This window comes from Chroicocephalus ridibundus, chromosome 9, assembly GCF_963924245.1.
Source record: "Chroicocephalus ridibundus chromosome 9, bChrRid1.1, whole genome shotgun sequence".
Lineage (NCBI taxonomy): Eukaryota > Metazoa > Chordata > Aves > Charadriiformes > Laridae > Chroicocephalus > Chroicocephalus ridibundus.
In genome coordinates this window covers 22,557,413-22,577,561 of record NC_086292.1, presented here as the reverse complement: position 1 = coordinate 22,577,561, position 20,149 = coordinate 22,557,413, and the positions used below count along the sequence as shown (strand labels likewise).

General features: G+C 44.1%; 1 protein-coding gene and 1 long non-coding RNA gene across 4 annotated transcripts; one reads left to right on the top strand and one right to left on the bottom strand.

Moving 5' to 3' along the window:
- Positions 1–141: 141 nt before the first annotated feature.
- Positions 142–17,895, top strand: GCNA (germ cell nuclear acidic peptidase). Of its 2 annotated transcripts, XM_063345551.1 has the most exons (10): positions 142–894; positions 1,718–1,764; positions 4,492–4,543; positions 4,907–4,980; positions 6,278–6,718; positions 8,093–8,264; positions 9,649–9,793; positions 11,525–11,663; positions 14,450–14,654; positions 16,597–17,892. In XM_063345551.1, exons 1-10 carry the CDS (start codon positions 650–652, stop codon positions 16,847–16,849), a joined length of 1,773 nt encoding a protein of 590 aa, XP_063201621.1. In that variant the 5' UTR covers positions 142–649; the 3' UTR covers positions 16,850–17,892. The 2 variants fall into 2 exon arrangements, with proteins under 2 accessions (XP_063201621.1, XP_063201622.1); XM_063345552.1 differs by lacking the exon at positions 142–894 and having other exon boundaries at positions 1,717–1,764; positions 2,860–4,543; positions 16,597–17,895.
- On the bottom strand, positions 6,393–20,145 carry LOC134520347 (uncharacterized). 2 transcript variants are annotated; one of them, XR_010072421.1, is made up of 3 exons: positions 19,990–20,145; positions 14,444–14,603; positions 6,393–6,517 (listed from the first exon to the last, which is right to left on the bottom strand). It is a non-coding gene; the product is annotated as an uncharacterized LOC134520347 (long non-coding RNA). The 2 variants fall into 2 exon arrangements; XR_010072420.1 differs by lacking the exon at positions 19,990–20,145 and adding an exon at positions 19,723–19,795.
- Positions 20,146–20,149: the final 4 nt, after the last annotated feature.

Genomic DNA, 20,149 nt, shown 5'->3' with positions numbered 1-20,149 from the left:
GCGTTTCACGTTTTCTGCTGCCCTTTTTTGGATGGTGTTAGAAAAGTATTCTGAACAGCTCCCCCTTTCATCTTCCTTTGTGTAATTTTGTTTTAAATAAGGCTGTTTATTCCAGCAGAAATATTCCCAGGTTAAGTGCAGATCTTGTACGCAGAAGTCTCCGTTTCCACGGAGTTGGGCTAAACCCCCCCAAGCATGGAAGCTCTGGTGCGTGTGTGTGCTTAATCCAGAAGTTTTCTGGGGCCCAGCTTGTTTCTGCCGCCCTTCACCGTGCTGTCACCTCGGGTCATGCTCTGCAGTACCTTGAAGGTCACGGCCTCTGTGTAAATTTTTGTTTGTTTGTTTGAATAAGCACCAATAGCATTCCCCAACTCCCGAGTCTCTGTGGCGGGTCAGGGACTGTAGCTGAGCTTAGCGTCAGCCCCGCTGCCGGTGTGCGGCGGGTGGCGGCTGTGCCTCGCTGCAGACTGCGGTTCCCGCCGATCCCCGCCCGGCCCCCACCTCCGGCGACAGCTCTGGTGTGACGGGGGTCGCAGCCCTGGGGATGTTCACCCCGCTTTGCCGGGGCCTGCCGCGCTCTCCGCTGCGCAGGCGCGGGCGCTGACCTGACCCGGAAGCGCTGCGCGCGGCGCGGGCAGTTTGAAGCGGGATGGAGCGGGCGGCGGCGGTAGGCCCGGGGCCGCCGGGCCCTTCTCCCCCCGGCTCGGCCCGGCCCCGTTCGCAGCGGAAGGAGGCAAGGGACGGGACCCCGCCGCAGCAGAGGGGCCGCGGGGAGCGCCCTGCCGCCGCCACCCCGACGGAGGGCGGGCCCTCAGGCTCCGGCTATGGCGGCTCGTACGGCGGGTCGGCTGCGGGCGGGCGCGGGTCGGTCAGCCAGGCCCGGCGGGACGGCAGGTGAGGCCCCGCGTCCTTCACTGCTTATCGATCCTACCTAAATACAATTTTAGATTACGCCCTCCATTGTTTTATGGTAATCGGTAGGCGTTAACAGGTTTCAGAATTATAGTCTGTAAATTTTGGGTAACTTTAACGTAAGTAAAAAGAAGCTGGTTTTGTATTTTCAAGCAATTGCATAGTGTATTTTTCAAATTGTTAATATTTGGTTTTTTTTTTTTTTGTCAGAAAACGAAATAAATATTTTGGTAAAAGTATTACGGCTTGCCTCTACACGTGCATGAGATTTGCAGTCTAAGTGGTAATGCATCCATTCTGCCTCCTAAAATAGCTTCCTGGAAGCTGCAGTTTGCTTAATATTATTCACAGCACTCGTATTAAAGTGTACGTTATACAAAAGCAGCTTGTTTCTTCTTGTTGCATGTTTTGAGGTTTCAGACTTAATACAGCATTCTCTACCTGGTCGTATACCGTGTGTAAGATAAGAAACAAGCTTTCTATCCCTTCTGGTGCCCAATTTGAACTTAAACCAATGTAATGTCCTAAGCCCGTGTCTCCAAACAGGTCAGTCTTTCAGATTTCAACAGCGATTGATTACTACTTGAATTCTGAACGTATACAATTGTTACAAGCTTTAATATACAAGTTCTAATGCTTCTATTTTAAATAACTTAAAACAGTTTGGCATATTTGAGATGTTCAGTGTTTTTTCAGTATGTAATTGGTTTTGAGTGTTCACGGGTACTTCAGGCCAGCAGAGATGCAGAGCTACTTGCTGCTGACCCAATGTTCTTGATACTATTCTGCGTTTCATTTTTTGCAGCTATGCCCTGTACTTCTCTTCCAGCAGTGAGGATGAATTCGAAATGTGTAAGTAATAGCATAGGTTAGTTTGTTTTCTGAAGGAGTATGAAACAGCCACTTTTCTATCTAATTATAGCGAAGTGGTTTTTACACATGATTTTCTTTCATTTCTCCTGCTGCAAAGTACGTTTTCTCCTTGCAGTGCAGTGTTGGTAGCTGTGTGCCACAGTGAGTGTTCCTGAATCTCGTGTCTCAATGGATGTTTTTTGCTTTGCATTATTTTTTCGTTTTGTCTGTTCCCTGTCACTCACTTGCTTCCTTCTTAGCCTCCAGAGCATCTTTGAATAAGCAGTTACTTTTCCAAACACACGTCTAAACTACTCCGACATCCCTCTTAACCTGTCGTGGCTTTTCCTGCACGAGTCTTAACTAGTCTAGAGGGATGTTTTTGGCTTTTCATAGTGGCTCAAGGTCTTGGTATGATGGAACTGAATAGTAAATTTTACATGGTGGCTTCTGCTGTGTGTAACTTCCTATCTTTATGTTTAGCCTGTACATCGAAAACCTGATGTCCGTATCTTTCTTTTTGGTAGTAGCCGTTATGACTGTCATTTTGTGCTAAGGTAGTTGAGCGCCCTATTTATTTTTCCTATTGGAAGAATTCTATTTAGCTCATTCCTTAGATGGCCTAACGGCTCTACCACATCTCAAGTGGGTTTCAGACTGGAAAGTAATTTAAAGGTTTGTAAATCTTGCAATATGTTCCTTATTCTGCATTCAACGTTTGAACAGAGGCGGTAGAAATGAATGGTAAGGTAACAAGTCGTATCTGTTTATTTTGCCTTTTGCGTGTCACTCTCGTGTTAGTCCAGCTGCTTTTAAAGCAGATGTCTCATTACTGTAGAGTTCGTGCTTGCTCTGGCTCAGTGCCATGCGAACTATCTTACGCATTGTTAAGTCGTACTGCTTATGTCCATTTGAACGAAAATGTGCTGTGTATAGTTCCCACGCTACCCCTGGGCTTTTAAATCTGATAAATATTTCAATATTGTCCGCTTATTACGTCATCGTTCACTTACCTGTAATTTTTAAAACTTAAATATTTGATGGCCTGCTCATTTTTTTTCTACTCTTTTTTTTTTTTTTGCCTCCTCCATCCAGGATGCTCTTGAGACCAAAGTCATGTGTCGGCTCTGGCATGGAAGGTAGTTGAGAGTAGCTAGTTGGGGCTGGCAGCAGAATATTTGCAAAGCTGTTCTATTGCTGTACTATCACTATAATGACAGCTGTAGGAAAGACTGAAGTGAAAATATGTGCCAAGAGAAAAGAAACTAAAGAGAGTTGATTTATTAAGTAACAAGTCATGTTTTTCTGTACGCTTTCGGTTTCTTGTGACCAGCTGTCAGCCTTATTAGTATGGTGCTGCTTCATGGTCTAAGAACACTGTAGTTATGATCATCTAGGAAAGCTTCTGGCTGATGGCCATTTGTGCTTCAAAGAGGCCCCCTTGATGTGGAGGCTCGGAAGAGAGCACATGTTGCGTTTACTTCTTTTGTAATGAAGGTAGTGGTGAAGACTACTGAGTGCTAAAAATGAAAATAGCTTATTGCTCCAAACACTTCTGGAGCTTCGCAGTCTTGAATTCTTTCCCCCGCCCTGCTCTTGTGCTCTTCTTCAGACAGGGCAACGCTCAGTCCCATGCTTTATGCTTTTTAGCTTACGGTGTGCCTTCAGGGTGTAGCTCAGCTGCTCTCCCTGGTACCAGAATCTACCACCACAATCTACCGATCAACCATGAAGGCTTTATCAAGCAAACCTATCCTCTGGTTTTGGGCTTACTGCATAGTGCAAAAGTCTATAATCCCCTTGAAGTTGTGCCTGCAGCCTCGTCTTGTGAGAACAAACACTCAACTGCTATTATGGCCCATTATGTTCTGAAGAAGGGACAGTTGTTTCCCTTCCCTCCAGCCTGATTTATGCTTTAAGGAAATTCAAGGCCAGGCTGGATGAGGCTTTGAGCAGTCTGGTCTCTGGTGGGAGGTTTCCCTGCCCAGGGCAGGGGGTTGGAACGAGATGATCTTTAAGGTCCCTTCCAACCCGAACCATTCTGTGATTCGGTGTGTGATTCTGTGAAGTTTGTTCCCCTTCAGCTCACTTGAGTCTCTCATAATGAAGAAGGTGTGTGATATTTTGATGGCGTTTCTGATCATCTCTCAAGAGTCAATATTTCAGGCATGTCCAGTACTGCTGCCCGAACTGTGTTTTCATGTTTAGCAGTCACCACGATATTCCTGGAGTGATTAAAACACATTTATTTCTGAGAAGTCGTATTGAATTGCTGTTCTGCGGTGGGGTATTATTGTAACCATTTTGTTTGAACGTTGTTTTTTTTTTTTTAGGGTCACTTAGCGGAATAAGCATATGGACACCTCTTTGCAGTAGGATAACTACTACCTGCAGTCACTGAAATGTTTCGAGAAAATATTGATAAACCCTTTCAGTTCCGCCCCCAGTGATCCATAGATATGAGGAGGCTATATTGGATACTGCAAGATACATAACAGCACTGCTTATTTGGCTTTGTGGTGGGCAAGGATTGAATAACGAAGGAAATGCTAGACAGCTGCTGTCAGCTTGGAGGAACTGAGAGTTGGAATTATATGTAAAAGATTCTTGTGTTTGGGTGGGGTTTTCTTAAGATTTTAGACTGAATTTTTACTAGTTGCAAACTTTTCTCTTAAAAATCCATAACAAAAGAAACAGAACTTTGTTGTTAATCTTTTATTGTTTTAGTTCTATCTAGAATGAAAACTCCCAAATCCGTTTCTAAGAAGGCAGAGGCAAGGTGGGTGCTGTAATTAATTAACTTTTTGATGTTTGTATATTAGTTTTCTGTATCACGTCTGCTATTTGGAATACAGAGAAATGATCAAAAGTTCTAGCGATTCATAGGCAGGATAGATATGTGTAGAGGAGTGAGTGCAGATAGAACTGTTATGCGTTCAACCTGTGTATTCCGGTCAAACATAAAAGGGGATGATTGGAGGTGTACGAGCTCTATTGCCATTCCTATTAATGGACACAGTTGCTAACATTTGCTGTGAAAAATTGATAATGTTATACTGGGTGGCTTTTTTTGGTTTGCTTTTTTAGTAAGGCAAACTTACTTATGCCTGCCTTCTTTTCACGTTATTTGCTTGTTTTACAGCTTGAAGGACTTCATTGATGACTCGGATGATTTCTTCTCGGATTTTAAAGTGAGAAAGAGCACAAGAAAGAATGGCAAGTAATTGTCCGACAGCAAATATGAGGCGGGAATTCTAGTGAGTGGAAAGAGAGGGGTTTCAGTGCTTGTCTGAGCAGAGGATCCCTGTTTTCCCCCAAGAGATGGAAAGTGCCTTGGTTTTCTAATATTCAGAGCCTGACGCAGCTGTCTGGCCCCCTTCTCATGGATATGAGCAAACCAGTCTTTACTAGAAGGCGTGAACAGGGCTCCGGAGTTCTTGACACAGCCACTAGGCCAGCGATGAGGTGATAGAGTTCTAGTAGATGAGGGATGATAACAGTGATCTCCTGTGAACCTGGAGAAGCCCTGATCAAGAAGGGTGGGATCTGTTGCACCAAGTGTGAAGGTCAACCTGAAATATGTGTGCCAGCTGCAGACTAAAAAGCTAACGGAATGGTGTCTGGAGGGGAAACAGGGGAAGCAAAAAAATGTAAGTCACCAATAGAACTGACATGGTCCCTTGATCTTGATAGGTCAAATCTGAGATGTCAGAAGCCTTGTTTGTTGGCAAGTGTAAGTGCTGTAGGCTATGGTGCAATCAGCTTAGGCTGAGCGTTTTTTTAAGTCACCCTTCACTTGGTGCTTTTATAAAATTTTAATGTGAAATATTCAGCCTTACTCTTACATGCACGTAGCTTTTGTTATGGGAATTAAGATTATGCCAGCACTAGTTACTGTCCTGCTTCTGACAGGGATAGGGTTAATTTTTCCTGGGCTCCAGCAGGTATTCCATCCCATGTGAGCCATGCCCAGGCTGTAGGGGGTAGCAGGAAGTCCCCCAGCGGGCTGGGGTGTCCCAGGTCTGGTCGGTGAGCAGTGGTACCACTGCTCACTGTCATCGTGTTGGTACATTCCTCTATCCATGTTATTATTGTTTCCCTGTTCCCTTTGCTGTTCTCTTAAACTGCCTTTGTCTCAGGCCAATAGTTTTGCCTTTTTCTTCCCCATGGCGGGGGCGGGGAGGAAGTTGAGAGAGCAGCCATGTGGTTCTTTGTTGCCATCTGACGCTAAACCATGACACTACCTACTCAGGATTATTAGGCCTTGGTTGCTGATGTATACATACATGGGGCTTAAGCTACTTTTTTTTTTTTTATACATCTTTCAGTATCTCTCTATTTAGTGTGATGGTGAACGAGCAGGGTGTAATAAAGAATGTGCAAAGATATCTTTCTATTCTTTGTGTTTTCCTGTCTTTCAAGGGTGGTTTGGTTTGGTATTTTTGTGTTGAGACAAAGGCAGATCTCCTAAACGAATTTACCAAGATTTTAAGCTGTTTCTTTTGAATTGCAGCACAGAATGATCTTCAGACAGCGAAGAAGTTGATGAGTTCTGGAAAGAAAAACACTTGCTGCCAAGAACTGCACTATTCAGAGACTTCAAGTGACACTGAAGATTCTGTCTTTGCAGAGAGTTCATGGCACGACGACCAAAATGCGGGAGTGAAAGGCGAGACAGAGAGTTGGAGGTGCATAAAACTTCCATCTCCACAAAATCTGAAAGCCTCTATTTCCAGAGGCAGTCCAGACTTGTCTGTTAGAAGAAAAGAAAGGAGCTGTGAAAAGAGTACAGAAAACAAAGTGCCAGCTGTGGCGCTACGACAAAGTAGAGACGTAGAATCAGATAGCTCAGATGACGAATTCAAATCATTAATAGAACGAATAAGGAAAAGGAGTATACCCCGAAAACCAATCTTAAGCACAAGTAGAACTGTCTACCAGCCAAGCGTTATAGGTAAGCAATTGTTCTTAGCTAACTTGGAAGCTACCTGTTGGCAGCAGCGGTAGTGCTAATTGCCTCGTTCTTTTCCTTTGGGTGGTTTATGCTTTAGAAGTGCAACCCAGCATCTTGCGACTGAATTTGATGCAATCGGAAATTATTCCTCTGAGCATTCTGAAATGTGATGCTACTAGTCTTGCCGTATCAAGATTTAAATTTTTCACTCTTGCTTGTTTTTGTAATTCCTATAATTGTAGGCATTTTTACTTTTTAAAATTGTGCTGAAAACAAATCTAACTGGTGGTTTTGAATGATGTTAATTTTTTTTTTTTAATGTATGATAGCAGTTGATGTGAAGCTGTCATTTTGGTAAGACTGAAATTTTGAGCAGTCTAGATGCTGTTAGTCTAGTATTTGGACCTATAATTGACTTTATTTAAAGTACAGTTTCTAATGAGAATTTCTTAAATCAGTAGCTCCTTCTCTCCTTTGACTGACCGAAGTGAGCTCCGACTGAAATATTGCAAAGGGTGAAAAGGGCTGTTGCTGAGTATGAGCAGGTGAAAACAAAACTCTTACTAGAAGAGTAAATGCAGGGTGCTTTCCTCACTAACAAGGACTAGTTCAGGGTAAGGAGACCAATGGAAGAGGACGCCTGACAGCACAGAAATATGCACTGGGAAATAGCAAATTTTTTTATTTATTGGAATATGTCAATGTCATCTAGAAAACGTATTCTAGAAGTGAGCTGGCAGCTCCACTGGCTTCTCTGTATATGGCTGAATGGTGAAAGGAGACAAGTGCCCCAAATAGGAGAGCAGTTATAGAAAAGCCAGCAGAGAGAACGCCTACTGAAACTGTAAACCTTGAAGTGGTCCTTGATTTCTGGTGTGGGGGTCAGTCATTTTAGCAATCTGTCCAGACGTGGACCGGGCAGATAGGCAGTGATCTGAACAGAACTTGCCTGTGAAACAAATGACATGATTTCTGGCACATGACAGAAGGTTAGAACGATTTTGTTGTTGTTGTTGTTCAAATGGTGTCTCTGCATTAGTGCTCCCAGTGTGCTGGCGATGTATTTAGAATTTGTGAAATGTCACAGAAATGCCTGACTGAGGTCGCAAATACTTTTCCCTCCACTTCCTCCTGGCTGAACGTTTGAAAGTTTGGAGTCTGCCACTCCTTCATCAAATGGTAATTTTTGTAGTATATAACAGCAAATTACCTTTCCATCAGTTGTAAAAGCCTTTGCATTCAACTATACACAGTAAGATTGCGTATGCTGAGGTGGAATATTTGACTTTTTTTCCACCATTTACCTGGTTGCTGACATCTGTGCTCCCTATTCCTTGACAATTTGCAATCCTGTAACTCTTTCTGTTGCACTAGAAAACATCAAGCCACCCTGTGAAGGTGCCCAGCCCTTGAAAGGGGAGGGAGTCAAGACACCAAGGCCAAACTCCATTTCACTTCAAGAAACACCTTCCAGGATAATGTCTTCTGCAAAAATTCCTAGGGATGAATCGGTCAGTTGCTCACAATCAGCAAAGACAGAGGAAAGGTATGTGTTTTTCCATCTTTTCTATGTTCTAGGACCATTATGGATGGACAAAGAGATGCTAAATGTTTTGCCTAGGATGATGTTCTGATTTTTTCTGGTACCTAGAAACTTCTGCTACTAATTCAGCAGTTGTTAACAGTTAAGTAGCTGGAAGTCAAAGCTTTCAGTCTCAGGTATGACAGGGAGAATAGAGGTTAATCTCCACTTAGAGGAATCGATGGCAAATCTGACAAATGTTGAGTCTTCTTTGCTAATGTTAGCTCTCGTTATTCCTTGTCTTGGCACAGCATACTCCTGACGTGTGCTGGCCCTGTCCAGTTATGCGCCTCTGAAAATATATCAAAACTGATTCTGTTAGGAATTCACGCCTTTCAACAAGCTTGTCTTGATATTTTTGATGTGTATCCTTATAACTTGCAGAATTCGTGTTTCTCTTTCTATACATGGGTGCAGCTTAAGCTTTTCAGAAGAACGTCTTTTTCATTTCTAATAGCTGCCTTTATTCTGCCTTTTAGAAACGTCATGGGGTTTTTTCTCATTTTATCATTGTGTATACCAATACAAAACCTTTAAATGATGCTTTCAAAGCTGATGCTTTCAAAGCTGATGCTTTGTCTTGGAGTTAGTCATCCTAGTGGAATATCTGCTTCCCCTGAATGAATTCTGGAGGATTCCCAGAACATCTTTGGCTATGTTTCTGAAAATATACCTTTATTGTGGGTGATCATGTTAGGGCTGTTCATATATTGATCAAGTTTTGGTATCATAGAATTGTTTTGGTTGGAAGAGACCTTTAAGATCATCAAGGCCACCTGTTAACCTAACCACTGCCAGATCCACCACTAAACCATGTCCCTCAGCACCACATCGACATGTCTTTTAAATACCTCTGGGGATGACGACTCAAAACTTCCCTGGGCAGCCTGTTCCAATGCTTTACAACCCTTCCAGTGATTAAATTTTTCCTAATACCAATATAAACCTCCCCTGGTGCAACTTGAGGCGGTTTCCTCTTGTCCTATCACTTGTTACCTGGGAGAAGAGACTGACCCCTGCTTTGTATAATTGTGGCTCACTGTGTCACAGAGATCTCAGCCACCGTCTTTTTCCTACTTAGGAGTCCTCGTAATCTAGTTTTGTGAATTAATGAAATAACTGTGGAGCAGCTGCAACAGCTTTACCCCTTTGTGCGCCTGAAGGGGGAAGAAGACAGTATAAGCATGTGTGCCCCACTGGACTCGTGAGGGCTAGCTAGCGAAAAGAGTCAGGGGAGGTTTATGCCAGTGGCAGCATCCCAGAGATCTTTATAGCTAATAAAGTGGCCATTGCTTTTCAATGTGATATCTCTGTACTTCAGTAAACTGCTTTATGGCTTTTCTTGCAGGCTAAGAGTGTGCTCGGTGCCTGGCTGTTTCTTGCAAGATCTCTCAAATCCGGCTTCCCACTATGTGAAGTATTTCAAGAAAAATAAAGAGGAGCTGGCACAGAAGCTCTATTGTCTGTATAATAGTACCATCTTTGAGCAGAAGGTTGGCTTCAAAACAAAAACGACAATTCTAAAACGCTGGTTAATATGTTCCTCCTCACTTTTTGTTGTGGTTGCTCTTCACTCTCTTCAGTTAGTAAAAGTTAAGCTTTGTAGCAATGGCTTATGTTTGAATTAGTTCAAGCAATTTCTTTGAAAGGGGTTTATCGCCACTGTGATGCAGCGGTTTTCAGCTTGGCTCACTTTCCCAGCTGTAATGGTGTACCGTCCTTAAGTGAGCAGTCTGGGTGGTGTCCAGGAGTCCTTGACCAGAGAAACTGCTACACGAGGGGCTGTGGATCAGTTCCATCTTTGAAGAGGTGACTGATATTTATCTTCATGTATTTTCTGCTGCTGAAAGAAGCTCAAGGTTCCACCATTGCTTCTCCGGCTTTTACTGAAGTAACACGTACTAGTGAACTCTGCATCGTTACCACAGCCTAATAGCTAGTTGTAGCACAACTTTCTTGCCTGCAGCTGACAAAAGGCAAGTGGCGGGAGCAGGGAGCTGATGGATAAAAGCACTTCCCTTTGTTGTTAGGGCCTCACGCTTAGTCATGCTTCAGACAATCTTCGTTCACTCCTGTTGCATGTTCACGGCTGCCATTCTGGAACAGATTTAAAAGCTGCTTATCCTTTGAATAACAGTTTTGGTTGAACCTAAATCTGTAAGTTGTGTTTTCAATTGAAGGTTCAATTTCAGAGAACCGCTGTCTTGGCCTTTACACCTTCTGGGATACTGGAGACCCTCCTCTGATGAGAAATGTCCTTGAAAGGAGGGACGCTGCCCACAGCAATCCCAATAGAATTTCCTTCAGGAAGGAAAGTGTTTCTGTGCAGCTTGGAAAACATTGGTGAGCTGGCCAAGGACAGGCTGAGGTCATGATTTCACGTACAGCTGAGCTGAACAGGCTCGCTATGGCTGAAAGCAAAATATCTCGCTCTCCAGTGCTTCAGCCCTGTACCTGTGCTGGCACTTACTGCTATTGGACCATTTACTTAAGCTCATTAACTAATTTATATGACAGAAAACTGTTAGTAAAAGAACAGAATTAACCAAGATAGATATGATGAGGGCTTATAAAATAGGAGCAGCACAGAGGATAAGCAAGAGGTGATTATTCACCCTCTCCCAGTGTAAAGGTGCGTCAAATTAAAATGGCAAGTTGTAGGTTCAGAACAACCAAAGTAGATGGTACTTGACCTGTAAATTATTAAGTTGTAGAACTTCTGATCATAGACTATTGTGGATGCTAACAACGCATATGTATTCTTAAACATACACACTCTCCCCAAAACACCAGAAGACAACTTGAAGGGCTATTTAATGCAGAGGAACCACCTGTGGCTCAGTGAGGTGTTCTCTTGCAAACGACTAGCAGTTGGGAATTGTACTTTTTTTGAAGAGAAAGTTCTGGTTTACACCTGACCTGTCCCGTGCTGCTGCTTAAGCAGCATGTGCTAGGCACCGCTGGAAGCTGAACAGAGGAGCTAAGGGACATTTTGTCTCATCCTGCATTGTGAAACTCCCAGTGTTGGTTACAGAAGAACTGGTGATGGGAATAAGAGGCCATGGAGCGTAGGTGGGTTTGCATCTGAAGTGACAACAGTGTTAAGAGCCCTAACAGAGATATCCTGCACTGGCTTTGCAGTAAATGTAAGGGGAAGCCAGAGGGCCAGAAGAAGATAAGAGAGGGAGGAGAGGGCAGATTACATGTACTGTTTTGTTTTTCAGTTACCAGAGAAAATGACAATAATATGGAATAAGAAAATGAGAAAAACAGCAGGATATTGTGTAACTGGGAAGACAGAAGGTCCTGAAGCAAAGCGTTACGCTCGCATAGAACTTTCTGAGAAAGTCTGTGACTCTGCAGGTAGGTAAAAGAGATGTTGATTCTTCTTTGAGAAGGAGAGTTGTAGAGATAAAAAAAATGAATCTGAGGCCTAAGAAGATCCAGAACCGGACCCTGCTTTGAAATGTCATATTACTTTGAATAAATAAATACCTTAATGGTCATACTTGTCCTCCCAACCCTTCTAAGAGGCTGGGCAAATTTACAAAATGTGAGGACAGACATGTATTTATGCTAATGGCAGTATTTTGTTTATATTTCTTATTGATTTGAAGACCTGTAGGTTACTCTAATTCTATATGTACTACAATGGCAATCTAAAATATGACTTCCATCATAGCTAAACGTCTTGTTGGTAGTATTTAAAGCTGGAATAAAGACAGGTCAGTGCCAAATTAAGTTCTATTATATGGTGGCTACTGTAGCTGTTATTTCTCCTTCATCCCATCCCAACTGGGGGAAATGAATGTTGCAGTTACTGTAGGAGAACCGGTTCTGTAATAGAATATTTTAAAGTAAGCATAATAATTTTGATTTGAGAGATACAACGGACTACCCTGGGAATATGCCTTTGGGGGCTTAGGATTCCACGAGCGCTGGTCAGTTTTTTTAAGCAGCACCTTTTAGAAGCACAGGAGCAGGCAATCCTATTGTGTCGTAAGTCAACCAAGCGGGGCAGATCAGCTTGGCTGAACAGGGAACTCCTCGTGGAGCTCAAGAGGAAAAAGGGATGAAGCGAGGTCAGGCTTCACTGGAAGATTACAGAGCTGTGGTTTGTATATGCAGGGAGAAGACACAAAAGGCCAAAGCCCAATTTGAGTTGAAACTTGCTAGTGTTGTGTCAAGTAACAAGAGCTTTAAGTATGTTAATAGCAAGAGGAGGTCTAAAGAAAACATGGCACTGGTGCTTGTTGAAGATGGTCATCTGGTTAATAGAGATGAAGAGAAAAATGGAGGCGTTCAATGCTTTTTTTTTTTGCCTCACTCCTTAATAAAACTGACAGACCTTGGGCTGCCTGGTCCTGTGAGTTGGAGGACCATGAGTGTGGGAACAGTGAGTTTCCATTTGCGGACACTGAAATTGTCAGGGACGAGCTGTATCAGCTGAACGTTCACAAGTCCACAGGGCCTGATGGGATTCATCCCAGAGTTCTGAAGGGCTAATGGCTGTTAATGGCAGGACCCATCTCAATCACCTACCAGGGGTCTTGGGAGTCTGGGGAAGTCTCTGCTGACTGGAAGCTAGCCAATGTTATTCCAATTTACAAGAAGGGTGTGAGGGAAGACGCAGGATACTACAGACCAGTGAGTCTAACCTCACTTCCTGGAAAAATTATGGAGATCATCATACTGGGTACTACTGAAAGGCATTTAAGGAATAATGCGATCATTGGGCACAGTCAGCATGGGTTCACAAAGGGAAAGTCCTGATTAACTGATTTGATATCCTTCTACGATAAGGTCACCCACCTAGTGGGTGTAGTTTTTCTGGATTTTAGTAAGCCTTTCGATACTGTCCCTCACAGCATCCCCCTGGGCAAGTTGTCCAACTGGGGGATGAGCAGGTTCATGGTGCGCTGGGTGAAGAACTGGCTGAAGGGCAGAGCTCAAAGTGTTGCAGTGAATGAGGCTACATCTGGCTGGCGACCAGTTACCAGTGGTGTTCCCCAGGGTTCAACTCTAGGGCCATTTCTGTTCAACATATTTGTCAATGATCTGGATGCAGGAGTTGAATGAGGGTGCTCAAGAGCAGTCAGCAGTGTGCCCTAACAGCAAGAGGGTAAACCACATCCTGGGGTGCATCAAACACAGCATCACCAGATGGTCAAAAGAGGTGATTATCCCTCTGTATTCAGCCTTGGTACAGCCTTACCTGGACTGCTGTGTCCAGTTCTGGGCCCCATAATTTAAGAAGGATGTGAAGGTACTTGAACACGTCCAGAGGAGGGCAACAAAGCTGGTGAAAGGGCTGAAAGGAATGTCCTGTGAGGAGCGGCTGAGGGCTCTGGGCTTGTCTAGTTTGGAGAAAAGAATGCTGAAGGCTGACCCCATGGCTCTCTGCAGCTTCCTGAGGAGGGGACGTGGAGAGGGAGGTGCTGAGCTCTCCTCCTTGGTATCCGGTGGCAGGACACGTGGGAATGGTTCCAAGCTGCACCAGAAGGGGTTTAGACTGGACACTAGGAAGCATTTCTTTACCGAGAAGGTGGTCAAACACTGGAACAGGCTTCCTAGAGGGATGGTCAATGCCCCAAGCCTGTCAGTGTTTAAGAGGCGTTTGGACAATGCCCTTAATAACGTGCTTTAACTTCTGCTCAAGCTGTTGGACTAAATGATCATTGTAGGTCCCTTCCAACTGAAATAGTCTATTCTAATTGCGCAGGAAATTCAGTGCTCCACTCTGGTTGTTTCCGGATGAAAAATATCAATGTTACAAAAGCAATCAATGAATCTTAGTCTAAATAAAGGTGTTTCAGGTCTCACCAAAACAAAACAAAACACTCCTTGTTCCCCCCCCAAAAAAAAACCAAACCCAAAAACCAAACAAAAAGAACCCCAAACAGTTTAGGCATGGAGGGAAGTAACTAGGACACGGAATTAGGGCTAATCACAAAACTGGAAATGCACTGAGTAAAACCTTGTTTTGGGGCATTTTATCTTTTTCCAAAGATTTGTAATTCCAACCTCCAAAATAACTCTTGCATCTTAATAAAATAAGCGTTAAAAGTCTGAAACAGCGACCAAGGATGAAAGTCTGTGCTTCCTCATACCTGACTGATCTTAATGTCTTTTGTTTTCCTTACCCCAAGATCGTCTTCGAGACACACTAATTCATGAGGTTTGCCACGCAGCCACCTGGCTGATCAACGGTGTTCGTGATGGACATGGACGGTTCTGGAGATTCTATGCCAATAAATCAACTGTGATTCACCCGGAACTGCCAGTAGTAACACGATGCCACACCTATGAGATTAATTACAAATTCATCTATGAGTGTGTTCTGTGCAAAGCTACGTGAGTAGTGTTTTGATCTCGCATGTATCTGTGTACTAACTTTGTCTCTAATTCGGCAGTCTCCTGTGTCTAGAAATCGCAGGTCTCTTAAACTGTGAAGCAATTGGGATACTCTGAGTTGTCACTGCACATTTCCTGAGCCCAGAGAACCTCACTATCTGATTCCACATGTTTCCAGGTAGTTTCAGTTCCAGTTCAGAGGTCAGGACAGGCAGAAGTGTCTTCTGAGGAACATTGGTGATGATGGAAGGTCCTTGGGAAGCAGTAAGAGATCAGAATACGTGCCTCAGCTTTGAAGGACATGGCAGAGAAAGGTCACACCCCATGTGGCTGCTCTCACTTTTTAAATGTTGCTCAAATGACGTGAATTTGTATTCACTTTCTACTGTAAATATTGAGTGAACTTGCGGTTTGGACCACTTATCTTTGATCTCATGAACAACACTGATCCTGTTATAGGCTTTTTGGAAGGGGCTGGTATTTTCCAGTCTTAACTAAGTACTATGTCAGTACTATCCACTGTAGTGGATCTACACTGATGGAGCAATGACTGGATCTGGTACATCCCTGGAGAATGCATGTAAGCAAAGTACTAGCACATGTTGCAGAAATAAGGCATTCCAAATTCTTTTGAAATCTATCCACGTTTTGCATTTTACAAAGTAACATCTTTGAACGTGCCATAACAACAATCTGAGTTTGATATAAGGAAAAAAAGTCCGCAAAGGGAGCGCTAGACTAGGCATGGTGGACTGAGTTACTGTCATCCTTGTAAAGATACTGAGGACCATCTGATGCTGAAAGAAGTCACTGGTAACTGGAATTCAAAAGCGAAAGAAGTCCCTATAAAAACTGGGCACAAAGTGCATTACAATAATTAGATATTAGAACAAAGTATCAGAGGAAGCTTTCTGGGTTTTGTAACTTGACAACTTTAAATTAAGACTAAACATTTTGACTAATCTGGTATCATTGTTATGGTAGTGCTAAGTAAAACATAGAGAACAACAACATAACCATTTCTATTGCTTTAAAACTCTCTAAAAGCTATAGTCAGTTTTCTAGTTGACCTTTTACCTCGTGGACTCTTTCAGCCTGTGCATATGTTATAGGAAGAATAGATGCCTGTAGCCACGCAGATGTGAGCAGCGCTGTGATTGTGAAGGACTGAAGCTAGGACACAGGGTGCAACATGAGTCATCAGACTTCTGCCTTGCTTACTGCATTTGTGAAATGAGAACTACATACGTTGCTGAGATAAAGCAGAGGAAATAGTTGCTATAGTAATTTCCCACGTTTCTTACCTTTTATGGGTATGGAAGGTGTTGCCTTTTCTGGAAGATTGTAGCTGACCACAGACTCCTGTATGTAATGACCTCAGTCTTGGTGGGAGAGCATGGAGTCTTGTGAATTCAGTTCTGCATAGCCCAGGAAAGTGGCTGACAAAGGTGTGGATTTTTTTTTTAAAATTAATTTTTTTGGAAAAAATTATTATTATTCTCCTCCTTCCCCTCCTAGCTTTAGGGGCTAAATGCATGCTTAGAAAGCATGCATGGGATTTCTTTATTTTTTCAGGATCATATGTGCTACTTCCAGAAGCACTGGAAGGAAACAGTATTTCACAGAGAAACTCCAAGGGATAGTTCATACATGGATTGTGGAGGTGTTTCAAAATGTTGTAGCACTTCATGCTGCTACGCTGAGAGTAAGAGAGGCAGAGGAAGACAGCAAGCTGAAAAGGCAGTGGAAAAAGCTCTAGGGTAGAGAAATGTGTCATACAGATTTGAGTGTTCCGCTCTATGAAGTACGTAGTCTCTTCCCTCTTCTAAAACGCTAGCTTAGAAATCTGACCTAAGGAGCCTGGCAGAAGAGAAAGGAACCCTTTCCCACAAGTACTGTCTACCGCAAGTATGACATCAAAGTACTTATTTTTCCATTTCAGGATTGGACGTCATTCCAAGTCTCTGGACAGCGAGCGCTTTGTGTGCGCATTCTGCGGCGGGCAGCTGGTCCTGAGACAGCCCACTAAGAAGGACGGCACTCCCGCTCGGACACATCTAACACCCTTTGCAAATTATGTGAAAGAAAACTATAGACTTACTAAAAGAGAGCAGCATGGGCTGAGTCACGCAGAAGTCATGCGGAAACTCAGTGCTGATTTTGCTTTAAAAACTAGGCTTCAAGATTCCTTGTGATATCGCCATACATTTCCTTTCTTGATGCCACTTAAATTTTGCGTGTAGTAGTAAATAAGTTTGATGTGAGTCTAAGAATATGTTTCAGAAGTTTCCAGATAATTTGAATATTTTAGTATTAAATACTTGTAATAAAGATGACCTTAAGGCCTTCTCTAAAATGGGCAAGAGTGAGCAAGAAGTAGTGATGATAGAAAGTCCATGTCGATGTGCAGGTCAGTCAGGGTATCCTTCTTAGACTTCAGATAAACATCGCCTGTGCCTGGGAGGATGCAGTTCTAGGCCCTTCGTGGGACTGACTTGCTGAGTTTGTCTGGAATTTTCTGAACAGTGTTTACGCGTAGTGCTCCATAGTGTGTCTTCAGTGAGCAATGGACTTACTCTTTCATCCGGGTAGCTGATATGCTGTAGACTCTGTGTAATGTGCCGAAGATCTGCAGGTGTACATCTGAAGGTGTACCTCTCCCTGGGATTGCCAGATGCAAGAAAAATGCAGGCCCATGAGCCAAAGTCCTGCGATTCTGTCCGGATGACTTCAAGGCAGGAAAAAGGGGCAGACCTGAAGGAGGCTTCGACATGAGTTCAGGCATTCTCCCAAGGAGAGTTTTGTGAGTGATCCTTGGCTGGTTTTGTTAAAAGTAAGTGGCAGGTAGATGATGCCTCAAATCTGTTAGAGAAAGCGTGAGTTTCTGCAAAGCCCTCTGGCCCTTGGTGTGATCAAAGCTCCTTCTGATTAAATTTTGACTGCAGTTGTGCCTCTGTCACTGAGATCTCATAGAAGCTAAAATAGATGCAAAAGGTCAGGTTGGGGAAAGCAAACACTTTCCCACACAGAATGAGGAGGTGTAGTCAGATGACTTAACTCTTTCACGTAGAACATGACTGAATATGTGTTAGCGTCTGCTGTAAACAAATTGCTCAGGGGACTAGTAATTTTGAATAATCAATAAATGCTAATTTTATATCAGCTGTGGCGATGAACCAGGCTTCTTTGTTTCAATTTAACTGTGGCTGTGTAGGTATTAGTACATGAAAGCTTCTGATTTCTCCTAGCTAGTTTTGAGTCTTCATGTCTCAACAGCAAGCACGGTCGCCCTCTTCGCTGTTGAGAATACCTCTCCCTGCTCCCCACCTCCTGCCCTGCCGTTATCAATTCTGTTACACTCCAACTGAGAAAGAAATAGAAGCAGCATATGGAGGAGCTTGAGCTGCTTCAGAAATAGCACCTCGGTGGCCTGTGCTGAGCTGGATGTTCAAAGGGAGGGTCCTCTCTACCTGTCATGCAACCGATGCTACGTTGAGTAAGCGGGCTGCACCGATATCACAACGGGTGCGAATGGGAAACCCTGACCACCCAGGAATCTTGGAAGGATCCTGGACTGGCCAGAGGGCTGAAACTTTGGAGCGTCTGCCAGAGGAGGCGACTTGTGCTGAAGAGGCACCACTGTATAGTAAATTACCAGCAAATAAAAAGCAGTGAGCCCTGTTGTATTGCGGGCAAACATTGGAGGTGGAAAGCTGCTGTGTGGGGTCCTACACAACAAGTTGCTGAAACGGCTGGAGGAAAAGGTTGAATCGAGCCTGTTTGCAGAAGTGAAAGCCATCCAGCTGGCTTTAGATATTGAGGAATGAGAAAAAAAAATCTCTGTACTGATTCATGGATGGTGGCAAATGCGCTGTGGGGGTGCTCCAGCTATGGAAGGGGACCAAATGGCAGTGCAGAGGTAAGTCCAGCTGGGTTGCTGAATCATGGCAAGATATTGCTGCTCCGGTAGAGAACCTGGTGGTAAAAGTACATCAGGTACATGCTCAGGTACCCAAGAATCTGTTATGGTTTGAGAAAACCATAACAATTTATTGTTTAGAGAATTGTTCTCTTCACCTGATGACCCCTTTCCAGGTGGAAACAAGAGGAAAAACAAGGAAGCCCAGGGTTGAAATATAAATAGATTTAATAGGATTCAACTAGATAATTGATATGAATAATACTAAAGAACCAGTATTGATCCTGATACCAATATAAAATAGACAAGGACAATACCCAGCCCATTCTCTCAGCAGGGAGCCGTGCGCTCTCCACAGGGACAGCCAACATGGGACCCTGTGAGCGCTGTGGCTGCGGGAAGAAGGGAAGGGCTCAGGGCTCGGCACAGGGGCGAGGAGTGCTCAGGATGGCAGACATCAAGGGAGAGGGAGAGAGAAAGAGAACTCCTCAGCAAACTTCCTAATTTATATAGAATGTGATGTTCATGGTATGAAATAATCCTGTTGGCAGCTTGGGGCAAGTGCACTTGGTGGGCTTGAAAACACTGACCTTGAAACACACACCAGAGCTAGTGCTACAGAAACAACCCTTTTCATATACACAACTGAAAGCAATGATCACCAATTTTTAAGCTGTGGCAAAGCACCAAAAAAAGTCACAATCTGAGGACAATATAGGGTGAAATGGCAGCAGTTTGAGAAATGGTGGCAGTCTGAGGGATGTCGCAGGGCACCATCTGGTGTGGGTCGGTTACACAGAGCGGGCTACCTCTGGTGGGTTATCTGGCTGAGTTATCCCATGGGGGTTACAACCCCGCTTCTGTACCCGCACCTGTACCCGCCTCCCCGCTGCTGCCGCCCTGTGAACCGCGGCTGGTTCTGCAGCTCGGCCGCATGCGCGGCCCAGGCCCGGCCCGTGAGAGCGGCGGCTGGAGGGCGAACCAGCTCCGGCGGGTCCCCGTAAGAAAGGCAGGTATTGTTCTTGCGACGGAGAAAAGCTGTTTCCATCAGAGGTGACGTGACAAGGGAATGACTAGACAAAGAGGCTCCAGCAAAAGGCTTGTAGAACATCTCTTATTGCACAGACAAAAGGATAAATTGATTCTTACCGGATTAGTGTCTAGAAGGGTAGTCAAACATTTAACCAGGGCTAACGACGCTGAGCAATTTCACCGAAAAGGAAGAAATAAACTAGTCAAAAAACCCTCTAGGTGTAGCACAAAGGGAAGTAAAGGGAGGCGGACACCCGGGAAGGACCTGAGGAGCTCCCGACAGGCTGTGAACCCTGGAGTACCCAACAATGGGAAACGGGAGGGAAAATTCGGTCGGGATTCGGAAATAAAAACCTGTGTTTCAAGAACCCAAAGTGTGCTTACTTGCTAGGTCACCCGTTCTGGCAAGAATGTTTAAATAAAATGTGCTTCGTATCGTTCGCTGCCTGAGCCGTGGCTGCCGGATAAGGAGCGTTCCTCACGCCCCCCGCCACCGGCTGCGCCGCCTCGCCCGCCCTCAGCGCTCCGCGGCGCCCGGAAGTGC